Here is a 20,255-nt window from a genome sequence, read left to right as displayed (position 1 = left end):
TATTCTCAAAAACTTACATAAATATTTGTCAGGTCTGTATATATAAGATCAACTATCACATACAGTTCAACATTATACACTTTAGTAAAAGAAAAGTGATGATACTGAAAACTGAAATATGCTCCCATTTAAATTCTTAAATACATTGAATGCAAAAATCTGTTTTCAGATCATTAACTTTGCATATAAGTGAACAGTTTTGTGAGCTACATTAAATAAATTTATAGCCAGTAATCTGCTTTTTTCAGTGACTGTACATTACCTGGTCTAATGTGGTCACCTAATGGTTACTGTCAGTAATTGCACTGATGACTGCAATTCTTTATAGACATCCAGGGAGGAAAAAACCCTTGCTTTGTAGCCTCTTCAGTTAAATAGTAAAGTTAACATGAAGGTTTGTAAAAATGAAGAAATCGTTTCTATTTCATTTTTTAAAATATTCTCTATTAAGGAACTTTAGAGATAAGGGAAATGGTCTGAAACCTTTATTTCCATATCCTGGGTTTTTTGTTCCATTTGGTAGGATTTTGGGGGTTTTGGTTTTTTGAGAGGTTTTTGTTTTGTTTGTTGAGAGGATTTTTTTAAATCATAAATGATCATTTAAAATGAAAAAAAAAAAAAATCACACTCTTGCAAGCATTACAAGAAAAATGGGCATGAATTACAGAATTGCAGGTTTATATTCCTGTTCCTCAGAGCTGACCAAAAATAACAGTAAGAACTAATAGAGAAGAAAGCAGAACTACTGTGAGGTACAGATTAACCATAATTAGATATCTGTTGTCAGTGACATTAGATATTACATAGTTTGAAATTGAGAAATTTGATTCCTTTCAGCCAATGCCAGTGAGCAATTCCCCGGACTCAGGAAAAATATACTAGAGTCTCCAATGCAGTGAAATGGAACAAGAAACAAGGAAAGAAGACATTAACTGGATGAATACTGCATTCAAATAGCATACAAAGAACATACAAAGGCATTTTTGCTGCTGAATTATACACATAAAGTTTCCTTTCATAATGTGTGCTTATATGGAGGAGATTTTTCAAAAATAATTTCAAAACATTCAAGGAAAGAATTTAAGAAAAAACTGCAGATCAGTCTGGCTTTTTTTTTGTAAAACTAATCGAAACAATTGTGCTCTAAGATACAGACATCTGTTGAACCCAAACATGAACATGTTTTTTCATGAAAACAAACTCATATGCCAGCCAATACGAGATCCTAGAAATTACAATACAATATAATCACAATGTATTATTACAATATATTTATTTTATAAGCATTTATATATGTTGACGCATAAAGCAAAAGATTACACAGGATGTTTTCAAATAGAGTGTGTGTGGTTTCAGAGGAAGAACATGAATTAAGATTTCCTTACCTTATAGGATGGCAAAAAGCACAAAATTCCTTGGCCAACTGTTTGACACACTGAAAGCAGAAGTGCTCCCACCTCATCTTGGAACTCAAAGGTCTCTGTATGCTGGAATGTGGCACACAACTTCCGACCATTAGGGCCTGCTCCAATGGTGCCAACCCAAACCTGGTGTAATTCGTATTATAAAAGTTAATTCTAAAATACGTGGCACAAACTGTACTAAATCACATTAGATTCAATAATGAAATTTTAAGTGTGAAGGAAAATATTGAAATATTTCTAAACAAATTAATTCCAGTACTTAAAAACAGAAAGCGCAATAACTGATGTACAAGATGGCTACTACCAAAATAGCATGACTTCAACTTTTCCAGAGGAGTACGTGTCTAAAAATTGCCCTTTTTTTAATTTGAAAATTTACTTTACAATTGCATTAATCCAAGTAGTAGTCTGTTCTGTACATTTCTTTTTACTTACGGAATGGGTTTGTCATCATTTTTATTTGCAAGTTATTGTTTCTTTTACAATGGCCAGAATTACACCTCAGGAGAGGGAACAATGATGCAAAAGTTTACCTGTGACTTCCGAATAATGTGATTTGCCTCCAACTGAATAGAAAACTTCACACCAAGCTCTGAAGAAAACGAATCCATTGGAGAGAGTGTCCCAGATGTGAGAACAATTGTTCTAACATCACTTAAGTCTGAAAAAGCCTAGGTTGAAGAAAGAAAAGAAGGAATTCAGAAAAATCAGTACAATCACTTTAAGGTCTTGTATGTATTTGTTATCACTCAAATTACTTAAGGCCACCTACTTCACACTCAGCTTACCACAGCAGGATTCAAGCACCAAAAATTAAGCATGCGGACTACAGTTTTCTGCCGCAAACTCCTTTTATGCTTGGGCCGTGTAAAGAAGGCACTTGTATCTGAAACATCAAGTTGGTTTTCATTCATCCAAGCATAAGTTTGTTGTAGGGCAACTCTGTAGTCATCTGCATACCTATATAGAGATATAGAAATATCAATAAAAACTACATTTAAGCAACCAAACTGTAAGCATTAAGCTCATACAAAGCAAAGACAGTGTTGCTACAATTCATTTAAAATTTAAGTATAAAAAATAATTTTATACTTTCTGAAAAAACAGTGAAACTTTACAATAATTAATACTTAAAAATGAGGTTTAAATCAGAAATTTTTAGTAACTGCTGGCTGGCATTAGTAGTCAAGATATCAAGGCAGTCAAACAATAAGTGCTATGTAGAAAATCAAAACCCATGCATATTTAACTTGGCAACACATCAAGAAAATTTACACCTAACCTTCAAATAAGTTTCTTCAATATTTGAATTCATTTATGAATGAAAAAATAATTTGGTAGTATTTAAATTCTTTCCACATAAATAGATTTTCCAAAGCTTTCCGAAACATTAGTTTTGCTCAGAAGCCAGACACCATACCTGAGGTGTTCACTAATGAAAGAGGCAGTTTGGCAGAGCAGCTCAATTAAATACCACCAAACAGCTTGGGCTATGTATTTACACTGACCTGCCATTATCTTTAAAAAGACATAAAAGAACCATGAATAACCCTTTCAGCACAATCTGAGTGGCAGGGCTCACAACTGGTATCTCAATAAGTTCCTCTTTACCGAGCACTGATATTTTTTCTTCTTTTTCCAGGACAGTAGCAAGATGTTTCTATGAGAAGAAAACAAATTCCACATCAACAACATTCTAAGTATCTTCTCAAAACCAAAACTAATACAGATACACCACTATCAGCACACTGGTTTAAAAGTTCACCTAAGATAGCTATAAAGTCAGACTGAAGACAGAATTGGAAAGGAAAAGTAACAATGTATTTAACATACAGACTACGCAGAAAGGAGAGAGAAACTTGAAAATAGGGTAAATACAATTCAACAGTCAATAAAAATGCAGATGGACAGAACAGACAAAATTATCACTGACTCTCAGTGGTTCAATTTAAATAATTGTACATGATCAATTATATCCTTTAAAACATTGATTCTCTTACAAATTCCAGTAGCTCAAGTGGATTACTCCTGGTTTTCATCATGTATCATTTTCAGACAGCTTTTCAGTATTGCAGTAAATTAAAAGATCTGTTAGTATTTAACTTATGTACATTTTAAGATGCTTAACATCATCAATATTATGCACTCTGGCACTCATTTATATAGCATACAACATTACCTGTAAAATGGGAAAAGTAATACCAGTTATTCCCATTTTGTACAAAATGGTGAGCATTTCTTTTCCGCTCCAAACCTTACAGGAAGTTTCATACCCTCTTTCTACTAGTTGACTATAGCTCTCCTGTAACCAGCTGTAAAAAGGGAAAAATCAGAAATAATTTCAGCATTAATTTTAGAGAATTCGAAATACTTTGCAGGTACAAACCAAACCAAACATCAAAAATTGTACCAGACTTCTATGACAATGATAAATATTTTACTACATCTGAGTAGAGAGAATCTGCTTTTCCTTATGCCAGTTTTTCACTGTTGAACCAACTTCTACGGAACTGCTCTTGATGCAGCTCACTGAAGTCAGAGAAAAACTTGTCCCTATACGTTTCTATTTTATCATCATATATCTTTACAATAAAGAAAAAGGATCAAAATATAATCTGTTCTTATGATATAACATCAGGCTCATTTAAGAAAGATTTCTGCTGTACTTTTAAAGCCACTCATTATTACTCTAACTGATGCAAGTTGGCTTATCACCCCTGTCAATTGCAGGCTTTCCTATTAAGAACAAATCTTGAGGCATGAAATGAGTACTTATAATATTTATACAGAAATGAGTACTTATTTATACACAGTAAGAAAAGGTAGGGCAATAAAAAGCACATACCTTAGCCTACCTACAGGTATTTGTAACTCTGCTACAACTTGAAAATTAAGCAGAATTATAAATTGTACTGACAAGACAAAATGTGATAGGACTTCCTAAAAACATGATCTAAACATGCAGATTATCTCATTTGTGGCAGAGCTAAAATTTTCTCTAACTGAATATGTCCTTCATCATCCCTACAGTATTACAAGACCTTCCCTCCATCTAGAAAAGTAGGCAGGCTTCCTCCTATCAGAAAATGCCGAAGCTGTCTGTTTCATCAACCAGCAGGAAGCATCGGAAAGACAGCTGTCATTTCTACAACAGTTCAAAATATTTATCTGTAAAATCAGTTAATCACTATCGACTAAAGCAACAAGGTTTAGTGACTGTTTCAGTTCCAGGTTTCCTGTCCTGTCACTGCAAATAATCTGATCAATGGAACAATTTAAAAACCTTTCCTTTTGCCAGGTTAAATGCAAACAAAAACCCACAAATACCACCATGACAATCACTTCTTCGGCTATAATTTGCTTTATCTTATTGAGGAATGATGATCACTAACACAGGCACAACTTCACCAGTGTAGTACTCTGCCCCATTTCCTCAAACGTAACATCAAAAAGACCTGGAGCTAAAATTAGGAAGAGGCCACTACGACAGAAATGAAACAGATTTACAACAGATAAAACATTTCAGAAAATGTAACACTTCTGTTTCCCTGTTATGAACTTCAAACACCTTCACGATCATGCTATGAATGCAAATACAAACTTAACACAACAACCTTCCTAATATTAAAACATCACAAAAAAAACAAATTCTAGAATAAACTCCATCCAATTAAATCTAACATTAAAGCATTTACTTGAAATACCTGTTAATTTATTTTTAGAGTAAAGCAGTAAGCATAAATAAAATTAGCTTGATTCCCAAAAAGATATCTATGGTTTTGAAGTGAAAATTGGTGTATGCAATATTTTCAGGAAAAGATTTAACGAATGTTAGAAACATGTCTCCAATTCAAGGAAGTATATTTGCTCCTTCCCTCCCTACCAGAAAATCCCCTTGTTGATACAGCTTACTCCATTGAACAAAGTAATTTGTCCTGGTTAATCTGCATCTCAACAGAAAAGCTTGCCACTATACCTCTATCGGTGTATCTTCAAATTCCTCAGAAAGGTCATTTTAGCACCTCTGTGGCACTAAGCCCATGTTTAAGTGCTTTCTGGAATGAGGGCCCAGAATCTTTATAACTGAAATAAGATTTTTTCTAATTACCCATGCATTTGGCAAAGCCATGTCACTATGCAACAGCATTTTACCAATTACTGGCCATTTACACCCAGTCTTCTGCTTTCCAACAACTGGTTTTCATGCTGTTGGCAGATTTGCCAAGACAATCAACCTTAGTTTTTCTGATAAGGTTAAAAAGCTCAAGGCAATCAAATCTCCAGCCATGCTGTTCTCATCTTTTACTAAAATTTAACATTTGAAATATCCCAGGTAGGAGAATTAACTTCTGCAGAAAAGAAAAACAGAAGTCACTTGTCTCTGTGACACATAAACATTAACTCTCGAATACAGAAAAGACAGGAAAAATGGTGAACTACTTCCTGTAGTGTACCCTGAAGTCTATTTCACCAACCACTAATGCAACAAAATGATGATCTGACATGCACTGAATCAGAGTTCAGTTAACTTCAAAGCCACTTGTATCATTATTCACTTTTACTCTGCTGACTTAGTTGTTCAAGGTTTCATTAGCAGTGCGTTACTGAACTCTTTCAGTTCCTGGATCCCTCAAAAGAAAGGTTCAAAAATTAAGAGCTACAGAGCTGAATTCCAAATTCTCTAGTGGTGACAGACTCTTCTGATGTTGTTTCAACTTTCTCATGTTCCCACTCCACCCAAAACACTCTTGGCCCTTGACCCCTTGTTTGTTTCCCTCCTTCCTGAGCTTCTGCCCCCAGCCCATTTGCTTCTGTTCCATCCCTTCTCATGATTTTTAACTTCTGCTCAGGTCCTCCCCTTCCAACTCTGTCTCCATAGTTTCTGGGTTATACCTCCTTTTTAGCTCCTACTTCCTTTTCCTTTATGGGTATGCGGGCAGAAAGCAGCAGAGAAGAGCAGAACATTTTGTATTTTTTCAGCTTCTTTCTGCCTTACTGATCAACTCTTGCTTTCAAAACCACTCCCTCAATCATCCATATTTCTCTATCCACTGAACTCCACAATGCTTGTGTTCCAACAAGGCAGATACTAAGAGATTTAGCACATCCTTGATTTCAATTTCAGTACAAAAGCAAATAATCAAAACCACATTCTACTGACATAGTCCAGGGAGAAAGAATGATCAATAATTAGGTGTTTGGACATCTTTTGCCTGAGAATAATCAGAAATTCAAAGAGGATAGTGCATGCTCTGTGCAAAGAGTTTGCTACCTGAATTCTCTAAAGACTTCAACAAGTCTCTTCTGAGAATTTGCATGTACCCCAATTTTTCAGACCCTTATCTCTTTGCTCAAGTTTGAGTTGTTTCACAGGGAAAACAAAGGGCATGACTGATAAAGTCACTTCCAACTATGAAGAATCTGTTCCAAATAGATTCCAATCAGATTCCAATCTGATTCCAACCTGTTCCCAACACTTCCCGTCCAAGGCTCTGAAAGCATTTTATAAATGTCAACTAATTCATGCTCTGACAAAATACTGCTATTAATATTTGTCAAATACGCAAACAGAAGCATGTGAAAGATAAGAACGATTTATCTTTGGTAAAATTTTCATACAGAGCTTCATACAGCACATCATTCAAGAGCATAACATACTTTTCAAAACAGAATTTCAATGCTTCAAGACGAGTAATTTTTTTAAATAGCTCAAAACCCTCTGCATTCCTCAAATGAACACAAATCAGGTGACTGCATAGTTTGAAGTATACCTCTATTGCATTTTATCTGGCACAACGTTGTAACCAGTAAATTGCATCAGTGAAACGAATCTAAATGTAAATTTTAAAAATACTAATTGATATAATGGAATTAAAAAGAGTTGCCTTACTTGGTCAAAGAGCAGCACACAGCCCGTAGGGGCTCATGATCCTTCTGTCTGATGTTGTTATTGACCATGAAATCAAGCTCTTCTCGAGCGACTCTTAGTTGACTTTCTGTAACACTGTAGCTCACTGACTCCCGAGCACAGTCCTCAATATTATGGGCTTCGTCTAAAATGACTACTTGGCCTTTTAGGTTAATTTCCATCTAAAAAAGAAAATTATTATCTAGTAAAACAGAGTGAAAGACATTAACAAGAAGCAGCAACTAACAGGATACTGTTAAAAAAAGTGCATGTTCTGCATCACAATGCAAGCAACAGAAAGTTTTCAGCTTTTTGATCCAATTTCAGTAACCCAGAAAATAACATGGGGGTGGGAGAGCGGGAAAGCCTTATCTCAGCCTGGATGACTATAATCTGAACCTACTATGCTTTCCATAAACCAAACAACTGTGAAGTTTGCAAGGGTTTCTTTTCCACTGATTGAAAAAAACATGTGACTGATCAGCTAGAGTATGAGACCAGTGGAAGCATTACCTGGAATACAGAAATGCGGGGTGGGGGGAGGGCAGAGAGAAAAAAATTCTTTAACCCAGGAATTACTTTGTAGATAATATTTTGGATATAAATAGGATTTCAGTTGACCACGGCCACTGAACATTATGTTCTTTTTTAACTTCCATTTAACTTCAGTTATTGCAATCTCTTTCTTCCAAATATACTTACGCTCTCCCGTATCTGTGGGTCAAGGAGATAATTGTAAGGACAAAATACAATATCTGCGCCCACCATGAGTTCTCTGGCTGCAAAATATGCACAGGCACGAAGCTTCTTCCCCAGGCTCACTAAATCTTCAATGTCCCAAGCCTGATACATCCTATGTGCAGACTGTAGAGCATGGTGTTCACTGAGTTTATGAACACCGTGATAGTAAAGACAGGACTTGCCCTAAAAGCAAATAAGTGCAGATAGCGGTTACATAAAATAATGAAAACCAAGTAAGCTTAAAACCTCCAAGTTGTTACGTGCATTTGGCTTTATTTCCTGGAAACATTTCTAACAGCTACTTTTTATGTCAGACAATAATGAAAAACACATCATATCAGAAAGAAAACAGGCAAATCCATGTTCGTAAAATGTATAGCAACAAAAAACACTTCTTTCTTCTTCTATAAAACCAAAAACAATTTAAGTATTACTGAGAACGTTAACCTAGCAGTTATAAATATTATTCCTATCATCATAAATTTTTTCAGTATTGATACCATGTATCAACATTTTCTAACAATTAATATTTAGTTTAAACCAAATTACCAGGAGGCATTTAACCAACATAGTACAAAGGAGTAAAAAATGTTACTCATTCCAACTGTTCAACTACCTTTCATTTTAATATGTTTAAATGAATGCTCATTTTCTGAAACAAAATTACTTACATGTTTTCCTTCCAGCAATTCCACACACATTTCGTTCCTGTTACTACCACTGCTAGACACCACTGGATGAATACAGGTATAATCCCGGCTAGAAAGAATTGTCATAGGGACACTGGAATACGCTGTTCTCTTCAACTCTCTGGTAATCTGGGATATTTGCTTGTGTGTTCGTGTTCCAAAAAATATTTTGGGAACAAATGACCGATCTCCATTTTCTTTCTTCTTTGTGTTTCTAGTGTCTTTATCAGTTTCTTTTCCAGAAGAACAGGAACACTCAGTGCAAGGGCCAGAAGACTGCAACCCAAGACAAAAAAAAGATTAACAAAATCCCACTATAAGATGAACATGCTAAATCTGCTTATGGTCTATTTAGAAAATGCCCGCTAGGGTAGTTCAAGATAGCCTGTTAAATCGCCAGGTTGGCCTATCAAACTGCAGAAAGTTTAAAAATGTTAAAGCATACACACCATGTCCTCAAGCCTGAAAATCTTGAAAAACTTCTAGCAATCACTAGATACAACTTTACCACAACCCAATCATAGAAAGAATTATTATTCCAGTGGATTATTTACACATCTGAATAATGCAAATAAACTTCTCACATTTAAGCTTCAGCCTAAGAACACTGCCGTTACAGAACAAGAAGTGTCCAGCTACTTCGATGAATAAAACCTTGGGACCAGACACCCAAATTAAAATACTGACAACATTTTTCCTTAAAGGAAGCAGAAGAAATCTAGATGGTTTAATGAAATCTGTTTGCAGATAAAACAGACTACATCATACACTCTCCATTAGAAACATGTTTGCCATGCCATTATGTCAAAGGCCATCTAGTAACTATGAGAATAAAAGACACATAGGGAATAATTCTAAACAGAACCTAATCCTATTTGTTAAAAGCCAATTTTTTTTCTTCCTGAGAAGCATCATGTTTCATAATAAAAACTACTGGAACAACTGTCATGAAATTGTAATAACTGGTGTGAAAAGACACACAGAAAACAAATAACTTGTGAGTAACCACATCCACACACACCTCCCATAAAAAATAATGGATTCTTCTAGTGTAAATGAGTTTGTATTTGGTTTTCAAGTGATAGTGCAAGTAACAACATGTAGCTGCCTGCTCAAATACTCCTCCCTCCCCTTCTAATTGTAATCAGTAAGATTATCCATTATAAACAAATGCTAAGTCATGCCGTGTGTTACACCACAATTCTGGGGATCAAGCTGTCTTTTAGCCTCCACTCTGAGGAAAAGCAAGTTCGCATTACCCTTAGTCCCACTCAGCCTTGTCCGCCATTAAATATTACAATACATGATAGAATGCATGTAAATGTAACCCTTCTGGAGCTGTCACTCACTGGGATAAAAGGTTCGCTGATGTGCCAAATAAACAGGCCCTCAAAGCAGATAAAGTTACACCCATGCTGGAATTGTTACATTCCCCTCTCAGGTTGCCAGTAACAGCAGATTTCATTACGGTGTGCTGCCACATTAAATAGCCAGTTCCAAATATCCTGCCTTCTATATTGAATAATTACTTATTCACTGAAAGGATAAAAAGAAGAGTTATGAATGGGGCTCTTGTCAACAGCAAAGCAGGAAACAGCTGACATATGGTATATGTTACATATGTAGCAATACTCAACTCCATTTGTACTCACACAGAAAACTGCAATGCAAATTATACCTTGATATTTCTATCATCTATTTTGCTCTTTGAAATAATGAAAACCACATTACCATGCTAACAATTAATATAACTGAAGCAGTTACTGTATAGGGCCTTTAAGAACATGTTTATCTTTTAATTCATGTCAGTTTGAGCTTTCAGAGGTAAAAAGAATACACAGAATTCAAAGATGATAACATACCACTAATACTTCACTGCTAATGCTAAGCCTCACATTTAGTTTGCCAAATAAAAGTAACAGAAAAATATTAGGACCGATGGGGCAGCTATTTTGCAAAAGTTGTTAAAACAACAGGAAAATACAGGTCAAATAAATATATACATAAAATGTGAACAGAAGGCTCTTCTATGATGGGTTTTAAAAAACCCAGATATATTTCTTTTTTATGAAAAGAATAGAAAGTGTTCTTATGTGTAAGGCTTATAAATTACAGTATTTTACAGGTAGCCTTAAAAGTTTTTCTTAAAAGGTTTGAAATTGGTATAATACTGGCTTTAAGAAGCACTTTAGCCAGTTTTAAAATGTTACGTTTAACTTCGAAAAAAGTTTAAAAAAAAAAAATCAACATTGAGAAAGTTGTAAAGTCAGACTGATTTTAGAGTAACTAGTAAGAGCATAAAACTGCCTGCAGTAGTTATAACATTTCTGAAAGCCACAGACACCATTAGCCCAAAATACATATATAAATAAAAAAAAACCTTTATAGAAGGTCCTTTATAATGAAGAGAAACTTTAAGAAAATGGTTAAAACATAGTTTAAAAGTTGAGTTCTTCATGTTATTTGCACATTATTCAAGCATGTCAATTTGCACTTGAATTCTTTGTTATCCTTTAGAAAATAGTTTGGCCATCTTTAGATTTTATTAAAAACAAGCTATTTTAATTCTATATTTCTATAAAAAGAATTTACTGTTGATATCACATAGCAAAATCTAACATGATGTTAATCTCCCATTACTACAGCAAAAAGAAAGATAATACTCTCCTGCTGAACAAAGCGATAACACCAATATGGCAGTTTCCATAGCCATGTTGCCTCCAAGTACAAATTTTTAGACTCATAACACAGAGATACTGGTTAAACGATAATAAAATTAGAAAATGTTTCAATTTATTTATTAGACAACTATTTCATGATACCCTCTGGCTTCAGAACTAAAACTGTTTTCAGCAGTTTGAATCTGGGATAGAGATTTTCATTTGGGGGTGGGGGGAAGATACTCCTCTACTTTCTGCAGTATTTAATCAGAAACATCCAGTAACAGATGCTGTTAGAGATCAGATACCAGACTATATGGACCTTAGGCTAATCCAGCTTGTTTTTACTTCTGTCAAGGGGTAGATAAAACAGCCTATCACATCAATATTTATATAGCAAAAAGTGGAAGTCCGATTAAAAAAGGAATAATCAAGTCCACCAACCTGTCCTACGTGTAAAATACAGCTAAACAAACACTGAGGCTATGATCTTTGAAACACAAAGAGGTAAGAGGAGTTCTTCATATCTTCATCTACATTTCCTGGTTACAAAGCCATCTAAATGATACAGCAGTGAATACCTCTTGTGTGAAATATCACACAAGCACAATCTTGTGAGATATCAGCAGTGACATTACCAGAGCTTTTCAACTATTCCTTTATAAGCTCTCAAAAAGCACAGTATTCTGCTGCTGCTGCAGCCTCTTGATTAAAGTACACAAAGCAGCTGTTTATCCTCTCACAGTAACCAGCAGGTGAACCCAGTTCAATATTTATCACAGGCTTTCACAGATCACTGCTAACCAAGCAAACGTTTTAATTAAGCTGGAACTTGCTTCAAAGAGCTCATTCAAAATGTCAATCAGCAGGAAAAGGATCAGATACGGTGTCAGGTGAGAGCGTGTAATACAAATCCACAACTTTCTTCATCCCATCGTGGTAAATTAGCCTATTCTGGAGTCCAGACCCTGATTGTAACAGGCTGCCAGTCTCCTGGAATGTGTAACAGAAGTCACTCAAACTCCATTGTGAAGGTTGTAAGCAATATGTTAAACTGCAATGGGCTAGCACATTAAGACAGATTCTTTTCACAGTTGTTTTTTGATACCCCAAGTGTTTGTTACACTACTCTCCATTTACTGTTTACTTTTTTTACCTAGTATAAATGGGGATTCCTTAACCCAGCTGCCCCAGTTTCTCAGACCGTATGCTTTGACAGAAGTAATCAAGAGAGTACCACAAGGGTATAATTTCTCATCTAAACTCACACTAGAACTGCCCTCTTTTGCAAGAATTAACAGCAGAAGGACAGAAATGGATTCCCAGGCTCTGGACTGAAAGCAGCTAAGAACAGGCAGTCACCTTGGGCAGAAGATCCTCACCCACAGGATCTACCGGTGTTGTTCTCGTGCAGCAACGCTGGGCAGCACTTCTCATGCTCTTACAACAACCAACCCATTCTCTCTCTTGGGCTATAAAAAGGACTTGACAAGAAACTAAGTTTGCTTTAAGCACAGGATTGACTACAGTAAAACACAAGTTATACAAAGGCAGGTTTGTCTCATTGATTAAGAAAATATTTTTATTGCATTATTGTATCATACTAAATACATAGTCCATTATGGTAAGTTTTGAACACAACCTCAGCTGACTTTATTTCATAAGCTACACTAGAACAGCATTTTTATACCTAACAGCCTAGGCTGTGATGCTCTTCACATCTTAAACTTAATGTAGTTAAGCCACAGAACTAAGGCCTTACTTTCTGCAATTGTTTCTTGATACCAGAGAAGTTCTCAGTCTGCTCAAGTAAAAGTTCATCACAGGAAAATAACACCTTATTCTTTCATTCTTAAAAAGAAACTTTTTTTACAAAGAAATAAACACTGCTTTCATTCTTAAAAAGAAACTTTAACAGAAATAAACACTTTTATTTCCTTGTAGGTTGCTTCTTTCTAAAGAAGTAGTAAACAGTATAGTGGTGAAACCTTGAGTAGTATTCTGTACTGCCTGTCTGCAAAATCAGACCCATGGATAGCACATTATAACACACAGATGTACAGCTCAACTACTGTTACAAAAATGAAGAGTTTTCTTAAAAAAATCAGTGAGTATGATTCAGTATTTTAACAGTTAGTTGATCTATACTAAAAATTTTCAGTTTTCTTTGCTACGTGAAATTTCCAGAAGCTGTAAATCAAGTTTTTCAGATACCCAAAGTACCAAAGCAAACTTTACAATCAAGGAAGGAAGAAAGGTATTTTTATTTGAAAATCAACAGCACACTCTGCTGGCCTGTGTATTTCAAACTACCAATTGAAGTTCAGTAGCACAAAGCATTTCAAATCCTCCTCAAAAATCTACGGAGCTCTCCAAAACTAATAAAAATTATTTCCCATCAAATGACCTAGAACACAGATTCACTTTTGTCAAGAAAGATTTAGCTCCCAGAGTCTTAAAGCAATACCAAAGCTTTTGGCTTCTTTTGTGTTTACAAAGGCACAGTATACTGGAAAACAGCTCCTGAAGTTAAAACATGCACTGATTAAAATAGAAGCTAATTTAGGACATACAAAGAGCCAAGTGCTGTTGAAAGAGGTGGAAAGAGAATTGAAATGCTTGTTGAAACCAAGCATATTTCCAAACATACATAAAAACTCTGTACGTAGAAGCTGAGTTACCTACAAGATGGGTATTACCATAGAACATTAAAAAAAATATATATTGGAATGGGAGGATGTTCTTTGCCTTTTGAAAAAAGAAAGTAGATATCTGTACTGAAGAAAGAAATAAAGGTCAGACCTCCTTCCTTTCTTATATTTGTCTCAAACATACAATTTTATGATTTCATGGAGTGCTCCTATATTTTAGTATTGACAAGAACTAGTCTGTCACAGCCTTTGATAAGCATTCATGGGAACTACAGCACTAATGTAATTTGGCATCTGACATTCACCTCTACTGCCTCAGATTTCTTCTTCTACTGGTTTTGCTTCAACAAACTTTTATGTAAAAATCAGTAAGATTCAAACACCAAGACATGCAGAAAATGCCTAGCAGAAAGCTGCAGAAACAGCTGCATATTTGTATCTCAACTTCTCATGTTGTATTTCTGCTATGGAAAGTGGTAATTTAAAAAAAACCCGAACCAACCAACCCAAAAGGTAAATCTATCACAGTAACACATAGGATTTTTCTTCTTAATCATGTGCAATATTTATTACTCATTTTTTGTTATAGTATATTGTAATGATCAGCTCCAACTTTCTCCATACTACTTTTTTAAGGTCTAAAAGGCACACATGTTAATATTAAATGCTGTCTTTCATTTACTACATATGCCACAAAACAATGAATGGCAAGTTGAACAAAATCTACAAACGGTGATGTCACTTAATTTCTATGGTCCTACTTTCAAGTTCCTCCATAAAGTCACAAATCTACTATAAACTGGAATATAACACAGATTTATATCTGCTGTACAATTGCTGTCACATATTGAAAGTTTACAGGCTGAATTGCTGCGCCAGATTCTGCGCTACGGGGGAGCCATGAAGAGCACCCTTCACAGAAATAATTTACACTTTGCAAACCACATTGGTTAGCACTATTAGGAGGAAAAGCCACTGCAGTTCTCGCTATTGATAGTGACAATGTATTACTTCAAAGCAACTTACATACTTGGGAACCTTTACATTAGACTGTAATGCAGTCGAAGGTACAGTGTTTTCTGAAACTATATTAACAAGCTGCATTTAATGCATAATTTCTTTACAGTAATTTTTTTTTTAATTGCTTTCAAACTAACAGTCTTGATGTAAAAGATATTACTATATTACTTACTGTTTTGGGACAAAAAGTAGTGGTTTTCACACTTTTTTCAGAGTGAACCATCAGCTCTCCATTTTTTCTCTGATGATAAACTTCTAAAGCATCAACTAGCTGCACTCCTTTTGCAAAACAATGACGTTTTCTAACCTGCCGGGGGAAAAAAAACGTACCGTGTTCAAATACGCTGGACGGAAGTATGTGCTTACACTAGCAGTCAGTGATTTTGTTTCAACTGTTTTCCAGTGAGTGTGTTTCAGTAACACAGTGCATCACTAATATTCGTTAACAGTTTAACCAAATCCAAGCCACACAAAAAATCATTTGGGAAAAGCTATAAAGTTTTAATTACAAAATTCAGTAACAAGAACAAAAAAAAATCTGTAATTACTGCTGAGCTTTTCTTCTTTAATTTCCCACTGTTACAAAACTGATAGACATTACAATACTGTATAGATACAAGCAGAAAACTTCCATAACTAAAACAAGAAATAAATTCAAGCCATATTGATCTAAAAACTTAAACAAAAGTAACCATTTGAGCAATCCTCTAAAGCAATGTAAAAGCTATTTGCAGTGCACATCTGAATACAAGTACTAAGTTACGTGATACCAATACCGACACAGATGCAAACATTACAGGAATATTGTACTCCACATATTAGGCCAGAGATAACTACACTTGACAGGACATAAAACAGAACTCTCATACATTCACAGTATTATTTGTATTTCTAATACATATTTGGAAGAGCCCTTTCAACTCTAGAATCTCATACTTTGACTTAATATTACAGATCAACTGGGGGTAAATATATTTGGGGGATATTAGGTATTTAAATATGCAAGATATAATTTAGGACATGTTATTATGAACAGTTTAGTGCAACAATGGACTCCTTTGTAACAAGCAACAATAAAAACAAACAAAAACCTGTCAATCTTAACTATGACCGTGACATGATTCAACTATTCTCCGTGTCCTTCTCTGACATGTTGATTGGTGTTTGACAGCTTTGTTGAGCTACGCCTGGATTATTTTACGGCCAATAATCTTTGCTCACCTGCTGCTCAGTTTCTAAAGGACGAATCCTTTTCCTGTCTACTTGAAAATCATCATTCTCATTGGCATACAGAGATAATCTTTTTTTGGCAGACAATTTCGAAGCTAGCGTTTCATTTTCCTTACATTCTGTAATTAAAAATAAAATAAAAGGTATGTCCACTACTAGGAATGCATTAAATAAGGGCCACATTTTAAAAATAGAATTTACTACAAATACACACGTTTTTAGACCCATTAACCACCATTTCCATGCAGGGCAGAATCATGTAGTACTCTGCTATTATGATCATAAAAAAAGTCCCCGACTTGAAAGCAAAAAAATTGACATCACTCCCTACATATTTTACTTCCAGGACAGATTTTTAGCTGCCTATGTATGAAGTTACCTGTGTTTGTTAGCGGGCTTCCAGGTTTTACAGAACTTCCTGTTTCATAATTATTAAAAGAACTAGAAGAAGCACCATGATTCACACTTGTTGCAGCCTCGTTGCTCTTAGATTGGGAATGACACGTGCAGTGACATGGTGGTGAGGTCTCTGGCTTTCTGTCTTCCTTTTCACATGATGATGTAAGCAGTGATTTCTCTAAAGGACACAGTCATTTGTCTCCCATTAAAAACTACTCAAGACTGTACATGAGAAATAGACCTTCAAAACAGTTAAGATGAAAGCTTTTGTTTAGGTACTGGCTATAAACCTTGTGCCTCTACCAAGTCTGAACAAGCTACCATCACCCTTTGAAAAACTGCAGTGCAAAGAACTGCAACAACTCGCAGAAATGAAAAATACCCCTCTTTTTCAATTCAATCTGCATGACTACAATCCAGAAGTATTTTCTTTCAAAGTTCCAACAGCCATACAATTCCCTTATGGTAACAGATATCTAAATCCAGCTTAGTATTACTGGCCGTTACTGTTTTACGATGCCAGTAAGGCAATATGTATAATGGTGGACAAAGACCTGGTTAGATTCCTGAAACCAAATGTTTAAAGGCTGATAAACAACAACAGTTCATTATAATATATTTTGGTAATAAAAACTGGGCAAACAGACACTAAGACAACTTACCATACAGAGACTGCTGCCATGATAATGCAGAACAAAGTAATGCCAAGCTTTTGCCACTTCCTGTAGGGCTCTCCAACAAACAGTGTTGCCTGTTATTTAAACCCTTAACAATCTTTAAGGAGAATAACAAGAACAAAAACAGAATTAATAGAAAAAAAACCAAAGAGGATGTCTTCAACTAAGCTAGAAATAACTTCTAAAAATAGATCAGGACACCTGCTGTCTTGTAAAACAAACGAACAAACAAACAAAACAACCAATCAATCAAACAACCCCCCACCTCCCTTTAATAATAACAACAGGCCAACAAGCCTTAGCTGTATTTCTCTCAGGAGGAACGTGCCTCATTAGCAATGCTCAGGGGTTCACTTACACTTACCTGCTAACAGCAATACCTGATGGGGCTAGCTTGCTTTCTTTAGTCTTACAAAACGTTGAAAACATCTGTCAGACAACCAAACCATTTGTCCCACAGAGAAAAAGTGTTTAAAAATGGTTACAACTGTTTAAAAATGTTTAAATGTAAACTGTAATAATTCATTTTTAAAAACCTCTCCAAAAAGTGAAAACTTCCTGAAATATTGCATTCTGTTTAAAATATAGATGTTTTATTAAATCATTCCCTCCTTACAAACTTGCAAAGTTAAGTAAAATTTCTGTTACAGTATATCTAGTTAAATAATCATATATATTACAGAAGACATAACTTCTTTCTTAGCATAAATGTTCACAAATCCAAACGTACTTCAGCACTCCCTAGTCATGGGCCAGGTATCACCGTACAGCACTGAGAACAGTAAGTTAAGTTACAATTGAAATTCTTAAGATATTGGAGGCTCTGAAAACATAAGCTATTAGTTTAGCAAATGTTAACACAAATTCTACTTACAGCATTCATCATAGCAAGCTGTGAAGGGTAAGCCTTGCAAGGGAATATAATCTTCACTCCCCCAATAGTATATTCTGACACATCAGAAGACATTGCCACTTTTTCCTCCCGTTTACTTCAGGTTTATAACTGCAGTAAAAAACAGTATTAACAAGTCAACACTAACAAGCAGGCAAAGCCTGAAACAACATATGGCACCAGACAAAAACAAGCAGAAAGTGCTAACCTGATAAGGGGGCTAAGCGGTTCGGGATATTACCAGAACTGGCATATAGGAATTTATATTACACACCATCAGTTCAGACTCAGTCCTTGTTACAAATGAGAGCAAGTTGCCATGAGCAGCATCAGCAATTTAAGCAATTTAAATAAAAGTACGAATGAACTACGCACATCATTTCAGATTCTATTTCTCAGACTGAATATTGTTGGGATAAGAACCCAAATCCTTGGGAAAAGTATGTTATGATGTTTAATAACTAAAAATAGCCAGTTTTTCAATTCTGCAGGTCCGTTAGCTTGAACTCCAAGACATTGCAAACTACAAAGATACAGCAGACAACAGTACCTTATACTGTTCATTTTATGACAATGAGAAAATAAAACTGGACACTGACTTTAGAAATGAGATGTTTTAAACTAACATTTTTCTTCCACTAGTAATACAGTAATTATTCAGGAGAAAAGGAGATGTCATTCACTTTACTATTCTGTGAGTATTATCTTGCATTTCTCTCGCTCTGCATAATAAGAGAAAGTCAGTTTCCCTATCATGCTAAAATATTGGAATTATTGAATTAAAAATACTGAAGAGGCATAGATGGCTCAAAAAAAAGCACATTTTTTTAAACGACAGAATTTTTTTCTTACAGGTTTTCAGCATCTACAAAATAAAAGAGCAATTTTAAATTGGCAGATTCCCTATGATAAACTCACTAACCTGTGTCCTCATCTGCGTTTTAACGAGTAAACGTATACATCAAAAAACCACCAATGTATGGCATGATTCAGCTTCATCATCAACTTTCTCAACAGGAAAAAGAAATCCTAGCGAAAAGAGAACGCTAACGTGAGTTTACGTCCCACTCCCCCTTCCAAAAATGTAACCGCATCCCTTGAAGGCTTTTCCCTAACACATGCGGGGCGGGGGTTCGCTTAAACGAGCACAACTTCGAATTGCGCTTTGCCCAAGAAAAAAGCAAGCCCCCGTCGGGGCAGCGGGAAGGATTCAACATGAACGCGGGCAGGAGGCGGCAACGGTGCGGGACACCGGGAACGGGGAGGGACACCCTTCGCCCCGGTCTGCTCCGCTCCGCCTCTGGGAGGACCGGGGCCGCTCCCCAGGGACACCCCGACGCCACCTCGGCCCTCCTCTAGCTCCAGCCCCGGGGAGAGTTTTTCCGCCTCTCTGCGGCCGAGGGCAGGGAGCGCCGAGGAACCTGCTGTCATTCTCCTGTGCGTGTCGCCCCCCCCCCAGCCTGCAGAGAGGCACCCGGGCTTTTCCTTTACCTCCTTTACGAGGCAGGGACCCCCAGAAAGCCGCTTCCCTCCCTCCTTCCCCGCGCGAACCCGGTCCCCTCACAGCCGCGCTCCGCGGGAGGCGGCGAGCGGCCGCTCACCTCAGGCGACGGCGGCCCTCTCCGGCGTCCGTCCTTCCCGCCTCCGCCCCGGCGCCAATCAGCTGACAGGAAAGGGCGCCGAGCCACCAATCGTGAAATGGCAGACTGAGCCACTCCCGCCTCCCACCTCTGCGCTATTAGAACCAATCAGGGAGGGCCTTGCTGGCTTCCGGGTTGCACTCGTTGCTGGGCAACCACGCGTTTACCGTGGGGGAATTGCGTTGCAAAATGCTTTAATACTTTGTATTACTTACCTTGTTTTGAGCATAGCGCGCTGAAAACACTGTGTTGGGAATGAGTGATCGTTTTTAGTAACGGCAGTGGCTTTTCAATACTGCCATGGAGGAAAGCCCTGGCAGGAGA

The 20,255-nt window shown here is 36.3% G+C and overlaps 1 protein-coding gene across 1 annotated transcript in view; it reads right to left on the bottom strand.

Moving 5' to 3' along the window:
• The window catches only part of BRIP1 (BRCA1 interacting helicase 1), a 69,615-nt gene extending 49,479 nt beyond the window's left edge, over positions 1-20,136 (bottom strand). Inside the window, exons 1-16 of the mRNA XM_041126967.1 lie at positions 19,893-20,136; positions 19,214-19,320; positions 18,891-19,013; positions 18,274-18,402; positions 17,385-17,496; positions 16,703-16,900; positions 16,315-16,442; positions 15,266-15,400; positions 8,745-9,038; positions 8,035-8,256; positions 7,315-7,514; positions 3,604-3,736; positions 2,933-3,084; positions 2,213-2,384; positions 1,958-2,095; positions 1,386-1,547 (exon numbers count right to left, since the gene is read on the bottom strand). Coding sequence (XP_040982901.1) covers positions 1,386-1,547; positions 1,958-2,095; positions 2,213-2,384; positions 2,933-3,084; positions 3,604-3,736; positions 7,315-7,514; positions 8,035-8,256; positions 8,745-9,038; positions 15,266-15,400; positions 16,315-16,442; positions 16,703-16,900; positions 17,385-17,496; positions 18,274-18,366 — 2,139 coding nt within the window. The 5' untranslated portion in view covers positions 18,367-18,402; positions 18,891-19,013; positions 19,214-19,320; positions 19,893-20,136. The remainder of the gene's footprint in view (positions 1-1,385; positions 1,548-1,957; positions 2,096-2,212; positions 2,385-2,932; positions 3,085-3,603; positions 3,737-7,314; positions 7,515-8,034; positions 8,257-8,744; positions 9,039-15,265; positions 15,401-16,314; positions 16,443-16,702; positions 16,901-17,384; positions 17,497-18,273; positions 18,403-18,890; positions 19,014-19,213; positions 19,321-19,892) is intronic.
• Between the last annotated feature and the right edge of the window lie 119 nt (positions 20,137-20,255).

The sequence above is a fragment of the Aquila chrysaetos genome, chromosome 10 (assembly GCF_900496995.4).
Source record: "Aquila chrysaetos chrysaetos chromosome 10, bAquChr1.4, whole genome shotgun sequence".
Taxonomy (NCBI): domain Eukaryota; kingdom Metazoa; phylum Chordata; class Aves; order Accipitriformes; family Accipitridae; genus Aquila; species Aquila chrysaetos.
The sequence above is the reverse complement of the archived record's forward strand: the minus strand, read 5'-3'. Positions and strand labels throughout refer to the sequence as shown.